The sequence below is a fragment of the Galeopterus variegatus genome, unplaced genomic scaffold (assembly GCF_000696425.1).
Source record: "Galeopterus variegatus unplaced genomic scaffold, G_variegatus-3.0.2 Scaffold2527, whole genome shotgun sequence".
NCBI lineage: Eukaryota > Metazoa > Chordata > Mammalia > Dermoptera > Cynocephalidae > Galeopterus > Galeopterus variegatus.
Window position 1 is genome coordinate 205,616 of NW_007728638.1, and position 14,663 is coordinate 220,278.

Genomic DNA, 14,663 nt, shown 5'->3' on the forward strand with positions numbered 1-14,663 from the left:
AAAAATGTTTCTTTGAGTCTTCCTTTATTGTTAGCAACAGACTGTCAAAGGTAAGGCAGACACTCCTAATAAAGCTTTTTTTATTGTTCTGGTCAGAGTATGATAGCTATTTATTTCCATTTACAAAGGAAGACTTATGAAAAGCACAATTTAATTTTCATTAGTCATGGTTCTGTGGACAAAAGGAAGTTTTTTTAAAAAAAAAGTTTGAATGAGTTATAACTGACAATGAATTTCACACATTTAAAGTGTACGTCTGATGCTCCACAGGTGAGCGTGTCTATCAGCCCAGAAGCTTCTTCATGCCTGGTGTGACCCCTCCCCGATGCCTGCCCAGGAAACCCACTGATCTGCTTTCTGTTGCTATAGATTAGTCTGCACTTTCTAGAATTTTGCGTAAACAGACTCATACATGGACTCACATAGTACGTTCTATTTTTTTTTGGAGTCTGGTTTCCTTCACACAACATAACTGAGATTCATCCGTATTGCTGCATATGTCAACAGATCACTCTCTTTTACTGCTGAGCAGCATTCTGGTGTATGGACACAGTACCAGAGTTTGTCTATTCTCCTGTGAGCAGATATCCGAGTTGTTCATGATCTTGGAGTGATACAAATAAAGCTGTTATGAACATTCCTGTACAGATCTTTGCATGAAGACAGGCTACAATTCCTTGGGTAAATTCCTAGGCATGTAACTGATATGTCCTATTGAAGATTTATTACATAATTACTTTTTTAAGAAACTGCCAAACTCTGTCCCAAAGCAGTCACGCTATTTCACACCCTGCCAGCAGTGTGTGGTGGGTCTTCTATAGACCCACCACATTCTCTCACTGTGGTCAACTGGTATTTTCCTAACGACTGATGATGAGGAACTTTTCACATGTGTTTATTTGCCATCCATACATCTTCCTTGGTAAATTATCTGTTCAAATCTTTTGCCCATTTTTTATCGGGTTGTTACAGATTACTGAGTTTTGAGAGTTGTCTATATGTTTTGAATATAAATCCGTCACCAGATGTGTGATTTGCAAACACTTCCTCCTAACCTGTGGCTTATCTCTTCATCCTCTTCATGTGCCTTTCAAAGAGCAAGTTTTAAATTTTGAAGAAGTCCAATTTATCAATTTTGTCTTTTTTTTTTTTAAAGATGACCAGTAAGGGGATCTTAACCCTTGACTTGGTGTTGGCAGCACCACGCTCAGCCAGTGAGGGAACCAGCCATCCCTATATGGGATCCAAACCCAGGGTCTTGGTGTTATCAGCACCGCACTCTCCCGAGTGAGCCACGGGCCGGCCCAATCAATTTTGTCTTTTATGGACCATGTTTTTGGCATTGTATCTAAGAAATCTTTACCTAACTTTAAACCACAAAGTTTTCTCCAATGCTTTCTTCTAGAAGTTTTACAGTTGTAGGTTTTACATTTAGGTCTAAGATCAATTTGAGTTAATTTTTATATAAGGGGTGAGGTTTAGGTCAAGGCTCACTTTTCTGCATGTGTATGTCTGTTCCGGAACTGTTGCTGAAAAGACCATCCCCTCTTCACTGAACTGCCCCCTACCTTTGTCAAAAATCAGTTAACCATTTACAGAGAGTCTGGCTCTAGCCCCTCTTCTGTCCCACGGAGCTGCGCTGTGACCCCAGCAACACCGTCAGGGCCTGCAGTGCAACAAGAATCTTGAGACCAGGCCGTGTGGGTCTTCCGGTCTTTGTCTTATTTTCAAAACTGTTTTCATTAGTCTAGTTCTTTCCATTTGACTTTTAGAATCAGCTTATTGATTTCTAGAATAGAAAAACGCCACTGGGCTTTTCTTTGTGGGCGGAGAGGATCATTTAAGATGAGAGCCAGGTGTATTTCAAGATATGTTAAATCATCCTCAGTTCACGCCATTCACAGCACCTCAGCCTCTGAGGACCGCTAGCTGCAAACGAACACGGCTAACATCAGAAGCTGCGCACCAGCAGGGGGTTCACACCTTTCCTAAGTAACACGAGACCCAGATCTGAGATCCAGGAACATCAGCACCTTCAGTATCTTACAAGCAGCCACTTATTTAAAAGAGGAAGGCACAGCCCCCAACAATGACCAGAACTGTGCACGACTGAGGTGTGCCAGTGAACAGCACTCTGTAGGTGCTAAGATAGCCCTTTAGACGCTGACACTTACACCCTTCTTTTGTGCCCGAAATTACCATCCACACGCAGTTTGGGCTGTAAATTCCTTAGGGCACATCAAGTTAGTACCCGCAAAGAAAAACTAGTTGAACTTCTGGGTAGTGAAGGATTATCGATGTCTTAAACACAACGGTACCTTCAGTTATCACAGCAGGGGAAAATAGGCTTGCCAGATAACTGAAGCTTTTTGTTTCTGTCCAAAAACGCTTCAGTTCACCCATCTGGGACAGAAAGTGTCTTGAACTGGCTCCTGACTCTCTCTGGCATTGTCCATGGACACAGGCACAACGTCTCTCCTAGTGCAGCCATCTCAGGGCTGCCAGGCCTCGAGACCAAGTGCACCAGACTCTTTCAGGGTTGTTGGGCTTGGAGCACGCAGGGTGCCGTGTCCCCCGCTGTAGCCTCACTCCTCCAGGAAGAGCCATGAGAGGCCAAGTGTCCATTTTGCCAAAGCTCATTTCCTTATCGAAAAGCCATAGGCAATCATGATGTACAAAGCTGCCACATCTCCCGCTGTATGGCCCTGATTTCCTTGCCACAAACGACTGGACCAAGGACTGGGGACGCACCAAAGCCCACTGTGATCAGACCAGACAGAGGTGAGGCCAAACCTTCCTAAAACAGCTTCATGCACAATACTTTCCTGAAGGAGCAGTCCTGCTGGAGGCGACACCTCCCCAAGCAGACAGAGAACCAAGGGAAGCAGCAGCACAGCCACGTCCTCAGAGAGGACAGAGCGCACAGCCACAGTGCCTGCCACCTCCACCAGCGAAGCCCACATCTCTCACATCTGGAAGAGACACCCTGCAGCATAATGGCTCTTACCATGTGGCATCTCCCAGGTCAAATGAACATTTTATCCTTTCAGTGGTAAAAGTATGCAAAGTATTTTGATGTACAGTCCTTGAAAAATTAGTAAGCTGTATACAGTACACACACTCGATATTAACCAGAAGTTTTTATTCCTGACAACACTCCAATAATGCTGGGGGCAGATTTCTGTGATCAGTCAGTACTCAACAACGCACATGGTCAGTGATGGCGTTTGGATGTGTTGTCCCCTCCAAAACTCATGTGGAAATTTGATCTCCAATGTGGCAGTGTTCGAAACTGATTGAGTCATGGGGGTGGATCCTTTATGAATGGATTAATGCTCTCCCTGGGGGAGGGGGGATTAATGAGTGAGTTCTTGCTCTATTAGTTCCCACAAGAGCTCGTTGCTTAAAAAGACCCTGGCACCTTCTCTCACTCTCTCTTGCTTCCTCTCTCACCATGTGATCTGCCAGCTGCCTGCTGTTTTTCTGTCATGAGTAGAAGCAGCCTGAGGCCCGTACCAGATGCAACTGTCCCAGGATCATAAGCCAAATAAACCTCTCTTCTTTATAAATTACCCAGTCTCAGGTAATTCTGTTATAGCAACACAAAACTGACTAAAACAGTCAGGGAAAACCTAACACCATGTGACAGTGTTAACAGAACCCCGAGTGTAAGGCTGGGGACATGGCCAGCCAGAGTACATTTCTCAGCCTCTTTTGCAGCTAAGTGGGGCCAAGAAACTAAATTCTGGCCAACAAAACCTAAGTGGAAGCATCTAGTGGCTACTTTCAGGAATGTTTCTTAAAAGAAAGACAAAAGTAACCTTCTCCCTCCCTCCATCCTGTAGCTTGCTGTCTGGGATGGAAACATAAACACTGGACCCTAGCTGCCATTTTAGAACACGAGACTAAGGGACACATCCAGAGATGTCAAAGCAGTAAACTGGAGGGAGCCCGATGCCTAAGGTTTTGATAGAGCACAGTGAACCCAGCCCTGGGCTGCCTCCCTGCCTCCTCCAATGTAAGAAAAAAACACTGAACTCCTAGACAGTTTAAGCCACTGTTACAATGGGAATCTAATCGTAATATACGATGTATCTCAAGTCTCATTATTCTTCACTTTACCCAACTTCAGTGACTACCTACCAGCATCTGAGCATGTCAGTTTAGAGAACTTTCCCTGTACAGACATCTACTAAATGAGATGGGAAAGAATAGCTCATCTTCGTAGGCACTTAACATTCCTGATTCTGTGCTCAATGCTTTGCATGAGCTGCCTCATTTAATTCTCCCCAGAAGCCCCTGAGGTGTGTACGGTAAACCCCCCCGCCCCCGTACTGAATGGCGACTGGAGCAGAGAGAAGGTCAGCCACTGTCCTTAGTCACACCACTAACAGCCAGACCTGAGCCTCCAACTCCAGGTGGTTCCAGAGCCCATGCCCCCCCCCCACCCCCCCATGGCGGCCACTACCAGGTGGGGAGAGAGGGGGGTAAACAGCCCTGCAGGCTGGAAGCCACCAACCCCATCCCGGAGACAGTCCCCCATGGGGCCTAGTTTCAGCTTTCAGTCTCACACAGCACTGGCACAGTGCTCTGCACAAAGGCACAGCTTGTATTTAGATAAATAAAAGTATCTATGCATGGTAAATGTTTTCTTCCTATCCTTTAGAGGAGAGAGGGGAAAAAAACTTAGCATCTTACCTCAAAGGAACATTCAACATTTCTGTCATTTTTTGTGTGTGATAATCCCTTCAGGTCTATCTTTTCAACACTCACTGTAAAAGTAAAAAACAAAACAAACAAAAAACAAAATTATAAAAATGAAATAAGACCATGATGTATATACATGATTATTTAGCATCTGATATTTTAGTAATTTCCAAAAAGGTTTTCAACGCCAGGGCTGGTTGGTCACTTCTGCGGTGCCCTCACCTAGAACCAGAAACTTAAGAGGAAGGCAGGAGCCACTGCAAACCAAGGGCTTTTTACTTTAAAAGGAACCTCTGCATCGCAGAACTGCGGAGATTGTGGCTACACAAGAGCATGATAGCAGAAAGCACAAGGCGTCCCCAGAGAGCTCCGAAGCCACCAGCGTCTCCTACCTCCCTCTGTGCACACAACTGGTGCAGTTTCTTCTCCTCAAAAGTAAAATAACACAATTAGGTGTTGAGCACTATTTCTAAACGAGCCCCAATACCTGTTCGAGACAGAACAAGCATGCTGTAGTGTGCTGACTCCCACCACGTGCAGGTGTGAATGTCCCACCTGTGGCTCCAGCGCCAGTGTTCCTCTGGTGCTCAGTGGGGCTGACTCTTCAGGTTTTTGTTTTTTTTTTTTTGTCTTTTTGTCTTTTTCCGTGTCCGGCAACGGATCGCAACCCTCAGTGTTGCCCCCGCACCGGACCGGGGACCGGCAACGGGATCGCAACCCTCGGTGTTGCTCCCGCACCTCGCTCAGCCAGTGAGCGGGAACCGGTCTGTATGTGGGATCCGAACCCTCGGGCGGGAGCGCCGCCGCGCTTCCCAAGCGGCACACTATCCAGTGCGCCACCGGGCCGGCCTAACTCTTCAGGTTTTCGTGGGTGCCAAGTTGTGCATGGAAAGACTGTAACGTTGACACACGCACACGAATACACACCTTCACTGCTCCCAGAAGCCACTGTCAGTGTACTGAGGGCATGTGTGCACATCTGTAAATCCTAACCTCATCCAAAATGAAACCCTCAGCACAACTGATCAGAGCTATGGGTTGACACTTCCTACAACTGCCCAGTCTCCCAGTCTGCTGCAACATCACTGTCCAGAGTCTTTTCCAAGGAACACCAGGTTTATAAGATGTTAAAGGCCACCCCCAAAAGTTGCAGGGTCAAAAACTTCTGGGGAAAACTAAAAATCCCAGAAGCCCCTACTTGTGGACTATCACATGAGCTGGCACACTAATGGCTCTGAGAGGCCTTTCTTCTTTTCACAGTGATGCCCGATTTTTCTGGCCACAGCTCTTTCTTCCCTAACACGTGTGAGCATCCCAGAGGACGGCCTGCTCTGCACAGCATGCTCTGGGAGGCACCACCCAGCACTGGAGCCACTGACCACATGCCAATTCTCAAATTTAAATTAATTAAAATGGTAAGGGTTCACATTCAATCCCTTGGGCACACTAACCACATTACACCAAACAGTTCAACAGCCCTGTGTGGCGGTGGCTGCCACAATGGACAGCACGGGCACAGAGCACGTGGGAGCCTGCAGAGTGCTGTCTCACCAGGCGCTGGCAGACAGTGGCCCTACCTGTGTGCGCATATGCCTCTGCACGTCAGCGATGGCTGCCTGCCGTCCACAGAGGCAGAGGCCGAGCAGGGTGCCGGACACTGTGTGGACCCCAAAATCAGTAATATCTACTCTCTACATCTTTGCAGGAGAAGTTTGCTGCGCCTGCTCTAAACGAACAGTCATTGTTCGCTCACCAGCATACACTGTTAAGATCCGGCTACACGGCAGGCGCATTCCAGGCCTGGGCACACAGCGGAGTGAGGCAAGTGGGTCCTGCCTCCAGAGAGGGGAGCCAGCGGGGGGCAGCCGCCACCTGCCACCTCATGCCCCATACACCTCCCTAACGCCACCGAGTCATCACAGAGTTGACATGCACCTTGAGACATACTAGAAGCCATTCAGTTTAGGGTATATTAAGCTTAAAATACCACTTTACAGGAAGAAATTACTCTAAAAAATAAGAATGTTTACTTCCTTTCTGGCAAAACAAAGCACACACGACATTTGGAAGCCGCGCACCTCCCTACCCAACTCAGTGAAACTACTCGCTGTCCCCGCCTGACTTCCTCCTGATCAGCAGAGAATAAATAACTTTTATGTTTTTCCAAAGCAGTATTTTTAAAAACTTACCCACAACGACATCACTCTAGTCCATATCTTTTACTTTTTTAAACAGAATACATAATGTCAACAAATACAGGAAAACGTAGTCAGCATTTTCCCTGGCCGCAGGACACCAATGTGCACCAAAATGTCCTGGGACTGAATAATATTAGGGTTTATGAAAAAAAGGAAAAAACCTCATTTGAACTGAAAGCAGGAAGTGACTCATATCTGGACAGGAAAATGTGAAAAGCAGATGAATGTTATTCAGATGTTTTGAAATAAAAGAGGCATTTCAAACTCCAGGCCAAAATGCTGGCGAGCCTGCTGAGGGCTGGCTGGGCTGTGACACATGTCTGCTCCCGGGGCCAAAATGATAGGGATAATTGTGTATGGTTGTGGAATTACAGGTGTTCTTCCCCCAAATGTCTGTAGTGAGGTTTCATCATTTTCAAGTGAATACCTACACACAGGCGAACGTCTATTTACAATCCACCCAAAGCCCGCTGCTGGAGAGGGTGGCCACCCGAGCCCGGACCCTCCTGGTCAGCCCTGCACAGGAGGCCCTCCTCTGAAGAGAGCAAGCAAATCGTATGTGATTTTGGGGGCCAGGTATCACCCCAAGGCCCAACAGGAGAGGACAGGGCTAGAGGTGACAGAAGACAGCATTTCCTCGCCAGGAAGACTCCACAGTGAAAGGTGGGCTTCTGTGCAGCCAGAGTGTGGCTGGCCGAGGCCAGAAGAGCAAAATCGGGGCAGTGAAGAGAGATGGGGCCGGGACAGACATGCTGGACAGAGGGATGCCAGGTAGGCCAGGCCTGCCTCCTCCCTGTGAAATGCGAAAGGGAAGGATATACTTTCCCCATTTAAAAGTCCAATTGTTCATACTTTTCTTCTCTCATTCATGATGCATACTAGGAATTTTCCTCACATCTTACAAGTTAGAGCACATGGCCTTCAGCAAAGTGTATTTCTTTAAACTACCATTCTTATAATTGAATACCCAATCTTAAAAACCAATATGCTACTGTAACTGAAGAAAGAGGGGAGGACACCAACACAGGAACAAATGGGGACACCAGAAGCAGGCCTCCCTGGAGCTGGCACAGCTCCTCCATGCCCCACAGGGCTTCCATCCCAAGCTGCAGTGGCTGGTATTTCCTTTTACATTTCAGGCCTCTGGAATCAGGATGAGTTCTGCACCGTGGCACCTTATACCGCTGTGGGACAGGTGGCAGGAATGATGTGGCTGTGACAGCCTGCCACTTCTGGATTGGATGAGGAAAAGAGAGCTGGCAACACACCTGCAAAGTGGTACCAGCAGCAGAAGAAACCACTAGAACAATGACAAAGCACAGGCCCAAGCAACACAGCTCACAAGACCCACTACACAAAAACACAGACCCCACAAACGGGCCAAATGAGATTTGCAAGCACCATTCTCCGTGAATAAATTATAAGAATACCTTACCTCTTTATTTTGATACTTTCCTTTCTATGCATGCACAAGAATGACAGGATTTTAAAATTCTGTGTCTAAGTCTTAAAGGGCTCTTTCAACAAAATTATAAACAATAAAAAGCAGTGTTAGTTTAATTGGTAAAGTTTTTACTTTTCAGAGCATGTACATAAAATAACAGTAAGTCTTACAATCAGTGGCATCTTACATTTGATTAAATGTGGTAGTTTAGACTAAATCATGTCTCAGAAGACCTAAGTTTGAATACTCTTTGATAAATAACTCACGACATAATCCTAAACTAATGTCAGCTGTGTGTCTGCATCCTTATCTGCTTCGTGGAGAGTTAATTTAAATGGGCTAACAGCTTGAGATTGAGTGCCACCAAAGACAGCAAGCAGCTCTGAAAGTCTGAGGGGACAGCCCCAGAAGCGAAGGGCACCATTTGGGTGTTCACGCCTGGACCAGCCCGTGCCCGAGCAGCAGCACAAGCCCTGCGCAGGCTCCCGAGGCTCAGCCAACTCGTTTCTGAGGAACCTCTGCCCCGTTCAGGAGGCCAGGTGTTCCGTGCAGTTTTTATTACTAATTGGCAGATTATATTACTTAGTTAAGTTTGGGTGCGGGGCGAGGGGATTCAACAACCTAGGAACTGAATCCACCCCTGTACCACTCTCTAAACAAGTGAAGGTGAGCCACGAATGTCACTGAATAAGCCCCCTCCTGAAGTGACCCGAGCCAGCAACCTCTTTACAGGATCCTAAACATCCACCACACAATTTCTGACTTTGCTAAAGTGTCTCCAACCTGGAATTCCATCTTAATGACCAAATGGGGTTTCCCACAGGAAGCAAAACTGATGGAAAGCACATGCATTTATGATATTCCTGTAAATTAAAAAATAAAAATCAACATACAATTTAAACAAACAAGATTCTGGGGGATGATTAGAATGTCCAGAAGCCAAAACCCTAGCCATGTCAATTCCATGTTATAAATATGTATCTAATTCTGCAGTGACTAGGCTGGTAAATCATAACCACAGACTGTGTACCATAGTCTCAGGGACTACTGCTGTCTACCTAGAAGCTCTCTGCGTCCACTAACTAGAAGCACCCTAACGTTCCCACACAAGCTCACCCTGCTAACAAGAGTCTCGGATTCACTAACTGAAATGTGCATGGCATGCGTTCACATTCACAATTCCTACCACAGGGTGATTAAAGCAGCACAAAGCTTTCAGGAGATTCTAAAGTTTGAGACAAAGAGATCAGACCTTTCAAAACACAGAATTTGCAACAGGTTTCAGAGAGGCATGGGCTGGGAAGTAGCTGGAGGACACCAACTGCATCCCAGATCCTCCCAAACCGATTCCTCTCCACAAACAAGAAGTACAGAGACATGCTCTAAAGTCATCCCTCCTTCCTGTCACAGCACTCACACGTGGGTGTGACCATTCCTGTGCACTTGCACATAAGTGTTTGCTAGTTGAGTACTGATGAAGTCACCTACACTGACATAACTTCAAATCACAGGGAATATGCTTTATCCTGCCCAAAAGGATTCACTCTTCTCAAAATCCCTCCTGACTTTTGTCTCAGAGTTCAGGAGAAATGTTCACACACAAAAATCTTTTATTGAGGTCACCTCTCTTTTGTCTTTGATTTTCCTCATCCCCCATTCATACTTATTGTTTAACTCTGATTATTTGTTTGTGATTTTTTTTTCCTTTTTTTTTTTTTTTTTTTTTTTTTTTTTTTTTTTTTTTTTTTTTTTTTTTTTTTTTTTTTTTTTTTTTTTTTTTACTGACTGGCAACGGGATCGCAACCCTCGGTGTTGTGCCCGCACCGCGCTCAGCCAGTGAGCGGGAACTGGGAGCGCCACCACGCTCCCAAGCAGCGCACTCTCCAGTGCACCACCGGGCCGGTCCTGTGATTTTTTTTCTAATTCAAATTTGAAAAAGCAACACGAAACTTCTCCCTCCAACCTAAGCACACTTATGTTACTTTCCAGTAAGATGGGCAGCAACAGAAGCCCAAAGAAGCTGGAACAGAGAGGAGGGGGCATCCCCCTCTGACCTGGGAGCTGTGATTCAAGGGTATGGGGCCCTTGCTGCATTCTGCTCTGTCCTCCCAGAAACATAGGCAGAAAGGGCCAACTAAGGCCTCTGTTTTCTGGCCAGAGGACCAAAAAGGGGAGTCCCAGGGAACTGAAAGTAATGGAGAGACAGAAGAGCAGAAGATTCAGGAAAGCAACCCCATTGACTTGTTTGTGAGCTCCTGGGCTCACCCTACACTGTGCACATATGTAACTGAAAAGCAGACACATTGAGCCCTGTGCTGCAGACTCCACCACCACCCATGGCTCAGCCTGGCCACCAAACGAGGCATGTGGGGGACAAGTCCAAAGAGCATAGCAGAGGCTTTGAAGAATGACTGCCTAGGACCCACAGAGGCTGCTCAAAAACGCAGCCAGAACCTAAGTAGGTTGGCTGCCTGCAAAATCAAAAACATCAACGTTCTCTGTGGACTGAAAGAAGAACCAGAGTCCCCTATCATAATATTCAAGAAAATCTACAGATTCCAACACCAAAATGACACAGACATTGACATTATCAGACAAAGATGTTAAAGCAGCTATTACACTCTTCATGTGAATAGAAAGATAAAAACCCCGAGCAAATTAAGATGTAAAGAACCAAATGGAAATTTTGAAGAAAATCTACAGATTCCAACACCAAAATGACACAGACATTGACATTATCAGACAAAGATGATAAAGCAGCTATTACACTCTTCATGTGAATAGAAAGATAAAAACCCCGAGCAAATTAAGATGTAAAGAACCAAATGGAAATTTTTGAATCAAAAAATTTAGAAAACAAAACAAAAACTTTGGGGTTAGAGGAAGAACAATGGCTGAAAATTTTCCAAATTCGATGGAAGACATAAACCTACACATTTAAGAAGCTCAATGAACCCCTAACAGGGTAAACCCAAAGGAATCAACACCCACACACATCATAATCCAAATACTGAAAACCAAAGACAAAAAGTCTTGAAAGCAACCAGTAAAAACCAATACATTACCTTATAGGAGAAAACCATTCCAATGACTGGGAATTTTTCTTATCAGAAACCACGAAGGCCAGAAGAAAGTAGAAACATGTTTTAAAGTACAGAAGGAAAAGAACTGTCAACCATGACTCCATATCATGTGAAGGGGAATGAAGACATCCTGCAATGAGTGAGCACCTACTGTGGCAGCAGACCCACATGGAAAGAACTGCTCAGCAAAGTTCCTCAGACACAGGGAAGCAAGTCGGAAGGAAACATACACCATCAGGAATGAAGAAAAAGCAAGAGAAATGTAAACATTCTGCTTTTGAGGTGTGTAAAATTGGTTTGATGGTTGAAAGCAAAAATCCTAACCATCTGAAAAGGCTTTTCATGGATGCAGGTATAATTCCTGAGATAACTAAACAGAGGGGAGGAGGGGGAAGGGCCACCAGTGGGCAAGGTTTCCACATTCCACTGTCCTGGTAGACAGATTCTATGTAGACTGTGGGGCTCGGATGGCTCTCTGAAAAATCAGAAGGAAACATGGCTGCTTCCAAGAAATGTGATTTTATTCTTCAGCTGGCAGCTTTTCTACCAATGCAGGAATTGTCAAGTGAGCCTTTTACTTGCCACCAGATAAGTCGGTTGAATTGGACTTGGTACATTTAAAAGAAGCTGGTAGTCCTTCCTCTTCTACTTCTACTCACTCCTAAAGCCCTCAGAAGAAGTTGAGCAAGGTTGGCGACCACAGTGGGGAGCTCAGACTGGGGTGGCAGAGTCCCTGTGGGTGGAGAAGGGCACTCACCTGAAGAGGAGGGTTAGTCCAATCTAGTGCATCAAGGTAATGGAAACCAGAGAAAGAAGTTTCAAAATTAGGGGAGGAGAAAAGTAGAATGAGCCCTGCAGTGCTGGACTGAAGTCAGACGTCCTGCTAGGAACTCATGATTTTCAAAAAATACGCAGAAACACATATAAACATCAATGGGTACAGGTAGCTCCACACACATCCCCAGCCTTACTGCCGCCAAGGCCTGGGAGCAGCTACACACCACCTGTGGGGCCATGTGGAGCATCAGCGCTTGGCTTCCCGAACCCGTTTCCCACAAATGCACTAGGGATGCTTGGAGATGATCCATGAGCACCTTGTTATGCAAGAAAGCAAGGATGTGCTCAAAGAGCGATGGGACGTATGAAAAAGATACAAAAAGTCAGCTTGCAGCACCTCCCACTAGCCAAATCAGGGACAATTTGACACTGAAATAAATAACAATAGTAACGGATGAGAACCCACTGGATAAAATGGACGTATGAAAAAGATACAAAAAGTCAGCTTGCAGCACCTCCCACTAGCCAAATCAGGGACGATTTGACACTGAAATAAATAACAATAGTAACGGATGAGAACCCACTGGATAAAATAGGAAACCATGACTGCACAGACATAAACAAATGATTAGTGGAAAGTCTAATAAGAAATAGACTGTTTACATAGTAAGAAAGTAATGTTAACACCAGAGGATCCTGGCAGACAACGTGAACACTAATAAGGTGACAGGACAGATCAATGACAGGACAGATCAGCGACAGGACAGATGGGGAGGGCGTGCCATCTGACAGGACGCACAACCCAGATCAAACCACACACAAGGACTGTCACAGGTCAGTGCTTGCAGTCTTCCAGCATGTCAATGTCAGGAGGGATAAGGGAAGACCGAGGGATGCTCCCCAAGAGGGTGAGGAAACACAGTGGCTGGACGAACCCTGGGATCTGGAGCTTGATCCCTCGGGTATAAAAGACAGTGTTGGATCTCCTGACAAAACTCCATGAAAATAATTGATACGCTTTAACTTCCATCTCCCCAAAACCCTGGAGACAAGCAGGAAGGGATGGATGGCGGAAGGTGACACACGGGTGGGCGGCGAGCAGTGCCATTGTCACTGTGCTTCTGGCCATCTATGTGGGGGGAGCCAAGAGCCCACAGGATGCACGACAGATCCTGTCGACTGAGTGAAAAGTCCCACTAGAGAAGAGCAAAACCCCTTCCTCTAGGTCTACAGGGACATGAGACATCCCATCACACTCACTTGGATGTCCCAGCAGAGCAGAGCAGAACTGGGCCGCTGGCCTGAGACCCCTGCACCCATAGCAGCCCGCAGAGGATGCTTCTGCCTGTCCCCAGCTTCTCACTCAACACCTCGACACACACAGCACTGTACTGGAAGCTGCAGCTGCTGCCCCTCATCAGCACGCGTGGCCTAGGCAGCAAGATGGGCTCCAGAAACACTTCCCAGAAAGCCGATCTGGGCAGCAGCCGCAAGACCACCCTAACGAAAAGCCAAATGCTACCACTGGAAGGGTTGGGTGACACGGCTCATTCAGGAAATACTGAGTGTGTCGGCATGTGCAGTCTCCTGGGCACAGGTGAATGCAAATAAAAGTCATTTGGAACTGCACTGTGGAAGGCCCACCATGACAGGCCACCTTCTCCACCTAATCCAGCAGGTAACTCCGAGTGCCACAGAAGGAAGGGCTGCAGGTGTCAGCCCCTGATCTGGGAAAACTGTTCACAACAAGAGGCTGAGCGCAGCAGACAGAAGAAACTTTGGAAAGGAAAGGAGAATGAGTCAGGCAAGAGAGTGCAAAGGTGTTGCAGCCCCCACCCAGCAGTACTCTCGGCCTGAGCCAGGCCGTGCCTACGCGGCCAGCCTGGCAGGAAGCTGGCACCGATCCGGGGAGCCCTCCTGATGCCCAGGGATCCCATGGCTAAAACTGCTAGGGCCAAGAGTCATCTTCACTGCCAAGGTGGCTTCAAATGATGTAAAAGAGCCAACTGCTGCATCAGCACTTACAAAATAATGTACCTACAGATAACAATTATGGGGTTTTTTGTTTGTTTTATTTTGGGAAACAAAATAAGTCCTAATATATTTTTAAAAAAACTAAGATCATAAAAAATATGTTCTCTGGCCACAATCACAGAAGAAAATTTAGAAAATTCACAAATGTGTGGAAATTAAACAACATTCTAATAAACAGTGGGTAAAAAGAAAAATCACAGGGAAATTAGAACTTTGAGATAAAAATCAAAGCACAACATATCAAAATTTCTGGGATGCAGGGCTCATGCAGTGCTTAGACGAAAATTTATACTTATAAATACCTATATTAGAAATAAGAAAAATCTCAAATCAATAATATAAACTTCTACCTTAAGAAGATAGAAAAAGTAGAGCAAACTAAACCAAAAGCAAATATAAGTAGGAAATAACAAAGATTAC

At 45.9% G+C, this 14,663-nt stretch overlaps 1 protein-coding gene across 1 annotated transcript in view; it reads right to left on the minus strand.

Moving 5' to 3' along the window:
* ZCCHC14 (zinc finger, CCHC domain containing 14) overlaps window positions 1-14,663 on the minus strand; it is a 71,173-nt gene that overhangs the window by 18,739 nt on the left and 37,771 nt on the right. The window contains exon 3 of the mRNA XM_008582159.1: window positions 4,699-4,772. Coding sequence (XP_008580381.1) covers window positions 4,699-4,772 — 74 coding nt within the window. The remainder of the gene's footprint in view (window positions 1-4,698; window positions 4,773-14,663) is intronic.